The sequence below is a fragment of the Gavia stellata genome, chromosome 36, assembly GCF_030936135.1.
Source record: "Gavia stellata isolate bGavSte3 chromosome 36, bGavSte3.hap2, whole genome shotgun sequence".
NCBI classification, from domain to species: Eukaryota; Metazoa; Chordata; class Aves; order Gaviiformes; family Gaviidae; genus Gavia; species Gavia stellata.
In genome coordinates this window covers 1,812,586-1,818,925 of record NC_082629.1, presented here as the reverse complement: position 1 = coordinate 1,818,925, position 6,340 = coordinate 1,812,586, and the positions used below count along the sequence as shown (strand labels likewise).

Sequence of the window (6,340 nt, the reverse complement as noted above, 5' to 3'; positions counted from 1 at the left end):
TCAGGGCTGCAGCCAGGCGCGGACGTGCCCCTCGGCGAGGGCGATGCCCAACATGATGGCGCTGCCCAGCAGGAACCCCACGTTCTGCAGGAGGAAGCGGCCCCAGGTGCCCTCACCGGGGCCCTCTGCGCCCCGCAGCGCCTCGGGGAGCTGGGGCAGAGCGAGGGGGCTCAGCAGGGCTGGGGTGAGACCCAGCCCCAGGCCCCCCCCGGCCACCCCCTTACCATGTCGGCCAGGGCCACGTAGAGGAAGACGCCGGCGGTGGCGGTGAGGATCCAGGGGGTGAGGTGGGACGCGCTCTGCCCCACGGCCGCCCCCGCCGCCGCCCCCAGGCAGGAGAGCAGTGCCGAGAGCAGGTTGAGGAGCAGGATGGTGCGGGGGGCCGTGCCCGCCCGCAGCAGCACCGCCAGGTCGCCTGCGGCAAGAGGAGGGTGGGTGGCGGGGGGCTGCGGGGGGCAGCATGGCTGGGGCGGGGGGACGGGCACCTACCCAGCTCATGGGGCAGCTCATGGCAGAGCACGGCCAGCGCCGTGCTGAGGCCGCTGGAGAGGCTGTGGGAGAAGGCGGCACCTGCGGGAAGAGGGTCCCTCGCCCCGGACCTGCACGGACCCTGTGCCCCGATGCACCGTGCACCCCCGTCCCCGTTCACCCCCGTCCCTGTGCACCCCCTGCCCCCGTGCCCCAATGTACCATGCAGCCCCTGCCCCTGTGCACCCCTTTTTCCCCGTCTCCATCTCCCCATCCCCGCACCGATGGCCAGCCCGTCTGTCAGGTTGTGGATCCCGTCCCCCAGCACCACCATCCAGACAATGTCAGTGGCCCCGGGGCTGGGGGGCAGCGCGGGGCCGTGGGAGTGTCCGTGGGAGTGTCCGTGGGGGTGTCCGTGGGGCTTAAGCTCCAGCTCTGGCTCCGGTGCCGTCAGGTGTCGCAGCTCAGCCCCTGCAGTGGCAGAGATGCAGGATGGGTGCCAGGGCCAGGGACCGCGAGCACTGCAGGGTGCAAGGGGGTCTTACCTCCTCGTGACGGTGCCAGGACCCCCGCGGCCACATCGGGGGTCTCTCCGGGGGGGCGTCCCTGGGAAGACACAGAGGCATTGGGTGCAAAGCTGGACCTGGTGGCAGCCCCGCACCCTCCCCGGTGCCCGCAGCTCTCACCGTGGCCTCCCGGCTCCGCCGCAGCATCCCCAGGAGCAGCTCCACCAGGAAGAGCAGGTAGATGCCCCCCAGCACCGCCAGCCCCTGCAGCACCGCGGCCCCCGGCTCCGCCGGTGTCTCCTGGTGCCTCCCCTGGGCCTGGACATGGGTGACCCGGTGGCTCAGAGGACCCGGTCCCCCCGGTCCCCCCCGGGTGCCTTCTGCCACCTCCAGCCCGCCGGGGTGGGGGTACCTACGTGGGGCCAGAGGTGGAGCAGGGCGTCCCCGCAGAGCGTCCCCACAGCCAGTGCCACCAAGAAGGCCAGCAGCGAGCGGAAGAAACCGCGGCTCAGCAGCGGGATGAGGACGACGGCCAGGGCGGAAGGCAGGCTGACGAAGGTGACGGCCAGGAGCCCCCAGCCCAGCGCTGCGGGGCGGGTGAGACGGGCACGGCCGGGGCAGGAGGGTGCAGGACCCAGGGATGGGGAAGCAGGGATGGGGACCGTGGGACCGGGACTGTGGGGTGATGGGAACCTGGGGATGGGGGATGTGGGAGGGGGGCACTCAGGGATGCAGGAATGGGCAATGCAGGGATGGGCGGCGGGGAATGGGGACCAGACGCTGCAGGAATCCAGCGATGGCGATGAAGGGACAGGGGACCTGAGGATCTGATGACGGAGGAGCCAGGGATGAGGATGCCGGGACAGGGTCCACAGGGACCAGCTGATGGGGGACCCGGGGCTCAGGGTGCAGCGAGAGTGGCCATGGGGAGCAGACGCTGGGGTACCTGGGGACGCAGCCATGTGAGACCTGGGGACCAGCTGATGGGGACCTGGGGATGGGGCTGCAGGGACAGGGGACCCAGGGACAGATGACCTGGGGCTGGGAGCCAGGGAGGTGCCCCAGGTTGGGGTTACCTGGCCACAGGGCCCCCCCCGGGGGAGGCAGCGTCACCTCATCGCTGTGCTGGATGCAGACGCGGCTGTCGATCTGGTAGAGCAGGGCCGGGCAGAGGAGGGTGAACTGCTCCGGCGTCAGCTGGGACACCGAGTCCAGCCCAAAATTCACCAGCAGCTGGGTGACATTGAGGCACTGTGGGGGGGCGGCGGTGAGCGGCGTGGGGGGACCGGGGCTCCCGGGTCCCGCCGGGGGACGAGGAGCAGCCGGGGCTCCCCGGGGGCTCCCAGCGTGTGAGAGCGGAGCGGGACGGCGCGAACCCCCCCGGCCCCGCTCACATCGTCGTGCGGGTGGTCGGCGCTGGAGTGCTCCAAGCCCAGCACCCTCCCCAGCAGGCTCAGGCCGGGCTGGTCCCGCCGCGGCGGCGGGGGGGCCCCGTGGCTCCCGGGGGTGGCCCCAGCACCCGGGGGCTCGGCGGGCGCCGGCTTCGTCCAGCTTTTTGTCCGGGAGGGCCGGGGGCTGGGGGAGGCGAGCGCGGGTGAGCCCCCACCATCGTGCCAGTGTTGGGGGGCAGCCCCCCGGCAGCGGGCGAGGGGGCAGCCGGGTACCTGGGCGGGCGGGTGGGTGGCGGGGCGCTGGGTGCCGGGTCCCCGCCGTGCTCCCAGACAGGGTGCCGGTGCCGGTGCTTCTCCTCCTGCACCTCCAGCAGGTCGAGGTGGCTGACGTGGCCGTGGCCCAGCTCCTCGTGCTGGATCTGCACCACCTGCACCCGGCCCAGCCCCAGGCTGCCCAGCAGCCGCGCCAGCCCCTCGAAGGGCAGCGTCCCGTTGGCCCCGTACTGCCCGAAGAGCTGCTGCAGGTAGTAGCCGTGCTCCTGCGCCGCGTCCTCGGGCAGCGGCCCCGGCTGCCCCCCGGCCCCCAGAGCCAGCAGCCCCAGGACGCCCAGGAGGAGCCCCCGGGGGCCCATGGGGCCGGATCCCGCAGGCGGCGGAGGGGGGTCCCCGGCGGAGCTGGGGGAGAGGGGGATGCTGGCGCGAGGGCGGCGGGAGCTGCGGTGTCCCTGGCCCCCCGCCCCGGCCCCGTGGGGCACAGACCCCGGTGCCCGTGGGTCCCTCCCAGCAGCCCCGGGTACGCACCCTCCTGCCGCCCGTCCGTCCGTCCACAGGGACGGCTGGAAAGCCACAGGCGGCATCAGGGTCACGGCCCAGGGACACGTGTCCCTGCACCGGGGCTCAGGGACACCCACCGGGGAGCGGGGCTGGGGGGCCGGGCAGGGCCCGCTGCTGTCCCTGTGCCCCCCACGGGGCTGGGCTCCCTAGGGTGGGCAATGGGGGGGGACGGGGGGGACAACGCTCGGGGGACACGGTGACACTTGTCCTTGAGGGGAGGTTTTGCAACTGGGGCAGCTTTTGTGTTGGAGTTAATGTTTCACCGGGCGGAGAGATAACGCCAGCAGCACCCCCCGGCAGGCCGCTCGCACCCCCACCCCACCCGCCCGCACCCCTGCCTGGCACCGCCGTGGCCCCCCACACCAGCTCCCACCCCGCTGCCAGGGATGCAGGAACAGCCCTGCACGGTGATGGGAAACACCAAAACGCGGGTGGGATGGCGGGATGGCCGTGGGGCCTGTCCTCCCCCTCCACGTGGGACTTGCCGATGCTGTGGGGCTGGGAAAATCCCATGACTCCGGGAGCTGGCGCCCCACTGTCATCCCCACCACGGTGTGAGGTCCCGCGGGTGCCCCACCTTGGCCAGAGCTGACCCCCTCCCGACGAGGTGGGTCTCGCGGTCCCCGGCCTCATCCCATTCGTGGGGCGCCATCCTGCCGGGTGCAGTGCCGGCACAGCCCGTGCCCCCCCAGGACCCCTCCTGTGCCCCCCCCAGGGGCTCACCTGGGGCCGCGCTGTGCCGATCGCGGGGGCCGGGGGACACGCCACTGACTGGCCCCCGTCCCCGTGCCGCGGCCGCGCCGTCTGCTGCGCCCGAACTGGGGGGGCCAAGGGTCACCCAGGCGCTGCTCCCAGCCAGCCCCGGTGCCGGGAGGGGCCGCGCGGGGAGGGCCTTAAAGAGCGAGGGGGGTCCGGGCCCCCCGCGACAGGGCCAGGGCCGCAGGCAGGGAGCAGGCAAGGCGCAGGCAGGAGGTCAACATTTATTAACACCCGCCCCGACAGGTCCTGGCCGCCTGCCTTGGCACGGACGAGGGCAGGCGGTGGCTGGGTGCGGGGTCACGGGCTGGGGGCTGCGGCCCCCCCGGCCGCGGGGGCAGTGGGGCAGCGGCCGCGCGGCTCAGCCCTGTCCGGCCCGGGACCCCCGAGCCCGGCCGGCCCAAGACGGGGGGCCTGGGCCACCCCCGCCCTCCCCAGCGGCACCTGAGCGGGGGCAGCGGGGCCCGGCCGGCCCCCTCCTCGTCCCAGGGGCAGGAGCTGGGGGGCCGGGGACAGCCCCCCCAGACCGTACCGGGGGCCGGCAGGAGAGGGGCCGCGGGGGGGTCCCGGCCCGTTATCTCTTGCTGCTCCTCCGTGTCTCCTTGCCGTTGCTGACGGGGCCGGCGGCGGGGCCGGGGTGGCCGGGCTGGCTGCGGGTGATGCGGCCGCTGGGGGGGTGCGCGGGGGCACTGGGGGGGTGCGCGGGGCCCCCCGGGCTCAGCCCGTTCCCGTTCTGGCTGTCGGGGGCTGGAAGCAGAGCAGAGCACCGAGAGGAAGGGGAGGCTGGAGGCACCCCTGAGCCGGGGGGAGGCGGTGCCGGGGGGTCCCGCGCCCCCGCGGTGGGGAGGGGGCTGCGCACCCTACCTGGGGACGCCGCGGGGGGGCCCTGGCTGGTCTGCGAAGCGGCCGGACTCGCGCTCTCGTTCTGGGCCTGCGGAGGAGATGGAGACACCCCGTGTGCCGGAGAGCCGGGGCGGCCACGCTCAGGGGGGGCCCCGGCGTCCCAGCCTGGCCCCCCCCCGGCCCCCCCCAACTCACCCCTTTGCTCTGCGACTGCTGCGCCACGTACTCGGGGTTGGGCTCGCTGAAGTTGGGCACCTCGGAGTAGACCATGCAGAACCTGCCGGCAGAGGGGGGCGATGGGGTCCCCCCGCTGCGCCCCGGCCCCCCCCCCGCCCCCCGGCTCCGGCGGGCCCCCCGGCCCCCGCCTTACTCGCCGATCTTCTGCAGGTCGCCTCCGCGCCCCGTGTAGAGGGTCAGGCAGCCCTTGAAGACGGACGCGTACCTGGACGGGGAGGGACGGCGCGTCAGGCCGGGGGGAGCCCCGAGGGGACGGGGGTCCCGGGGTGCCCCCCCCGGCCCCCCGCCTACCCCTTGGTGAGGCGGATGATGTCCCCGGGCTGGATGAGGTTCCCCACATCGTCCCACACCGAGATGTTGATGCTGCCCGTCTTGTCGGCCACCTTGCACGTCCGCACCTCGTGCCCGTCCTTCGTCTTCGTCACCCGGCCTGGGGGCGGGAGGGGGTCAGGGGGGCACAGGGACCCCGGCCCCCCCCGCCGCTGCACCCACCCGTCTCCAGCACGATGAAGATGAGGTTGAGGTTCTTCAGCCCCGGTTTGACGTCCTTCACCAGCGTCTCAGTGCTCATGGCGTCGGCGGGGCCCTGCGGACGCAGCCGTCACCCCCGGCCCAGCACGGGGGGACCGGGGATGGGGGGGACCGGGGATGGGGGGGGCACACCGGCCACGGCACCCCCGGGACGGGCCCACGGGGATGGGGCGCAACCGGCTGGGGGGGGGGGGCAGCTCTGGTGGGGACGGGACTGCTGGGCCGTGGGGACACCGGGGACGGGACAGCACCTCCGGGGACGGGGCTCCGGGGCCAACCGGGCAGCGGGGCCACCGGGCACGGGAGCGTGGGGCCGGGGCCAGCACTAGGCCGGGGCCGGGCCCGATCCCGGGCCCGCTCGACGCCCCGCCCTCCTGCCCCTCCACCAGGGGGCGCTCGCACCTCCCCCCTCACCGCCGCCGGCGCTGTCCCCCTCCGCTGCGCGCGCTGACCTGCTGGAGCGCCGCCGCCGCGGGCACTCCCGGAAGTCGCCGGCCGCCACTCCGGGTAGCCAATCAGCGCGCGGAGAGCGGAAGACGTCCCGCGCCGCCTGCCAATGGCAGTGCAGAGGAGGCGGGCCTCAGGCGGCGACATAAGTAGTAAGCCCCGCCCCCGCCCCGCCCCGCGCGGGTCATAGAGCCCGCCCCGACCAGCGAGTCCTGGCCCCCGCGGCGCCTCTCGCTGGCCAGAGCGCCGCTTCCGGCCCGCGGCGGGGCGGGAGCTTCCGGCGGGGCGGGGGTTGCGTAGCAGCGCGGCGGGGCCGGGCGGGGGGAG

At 74.9% G+C, this 6,340-nt stretch overlaps 2 protein-coding genes across 2 annotated transcripts; both read right to left on the bottom strand.

The window, feature by feature from the left end:
* Positions 1-2,997, bottom strand: SLC39A5 (solute carrier family 39 member 5). The gene is made up of 10 exons (XM_059832768.1): positions 2,639-2,997; positions 2,369-2,549; positions 2,051-2,225; positions 1,391-1,560; positions 1,155-1,292; positions 1,014-1,074; positions 751-939; positions 490-570; positions 225-415; positions 1-150 (listed from the first exon to the last, which is right to left on the bottom strand). Exons 1-10 carry the CDS (start codon positions 2,995-2,997, stop codon positions 1-3), a joined length of 1,695 nt encoding a protein of 564 aa, XP_059688751.1.
* A 1,532-nt stretch (positions 2,998-4,529) lies between these two features.
* Positions 4,530-6,029, bottom strand: NABP2 (nucleic acid binding protein 2). Its single transcript, XM_059832829.1, has 7 exons — positions 6,019-6,029; positions 5,528-5,621; positions 5,327-5,465; positions 5,169-5,240; positions 4,994-5,075; positions 4,820-4,886; positions 4,530-4,702 (listed from the first exon to the last, which is right to left on the bottom strand). Exons 2-7 carry the CDS (start codon positions 5,604-5,606, stop codon positions 4,530-4,532), a joined length of 612 nt encoding a protein of 203 aa, XP_059688812.1. The 5' UTR covers positions 5,607-5,621; positions 6,019-6,029.
* Between the last annotated feature and the right edge of the window lie 311 nt (positions 6,030-6,340).

Excerpts from the sequence above, each read along its gene's own strand:
- SLC39A5 (XM_059832768.1), bottom strand. The coding sequence starts at position 2,997 with ATGGGCCCCCGGGGGCTCCTCCTGGGCGTCCTGGGGCTGCTGGCTCTG. Across the intron at positions 2,550-2,638 it reads CCACCCACCCGCCCGCCCAG|CCCCCGGCCCTCCCGGACAA; the intron begins GTACCCGGCTGC and ends CGCCTCCCCCAG. Across the intron at positions 571-750 it reads GACAGACGGGCTGGCCATCG|GTGCCGCCTTCTCCCACAGC; the intron begins GTGCGGGGATGG and ends CTCTTCCCGCAG.
- NABP2 (XM_059832829.1), bottom strand. The coding sequence starts at position 5,606 with ATGAGCACTGAGACGCTGGTGAAGGACGTCAAACCGGGGCTGAAGAAC. Across the intron at positions 5,466-5,527 it reads CTTCATCGTGCTGGAGACGG|GCCGGGTGACGAAGACGAAG; the intron begins GTGGGTGCAGCG and ends TCCCGCCCCCAG. Across the intron at positions 4,703-4,819 it reads CCCCCCCGCGGCGTCCCCAG|CCCCCGACAGCCAGAACGGG; the intron begins GTAGGGTGCGCA and ends CTCTGCTTCCAG.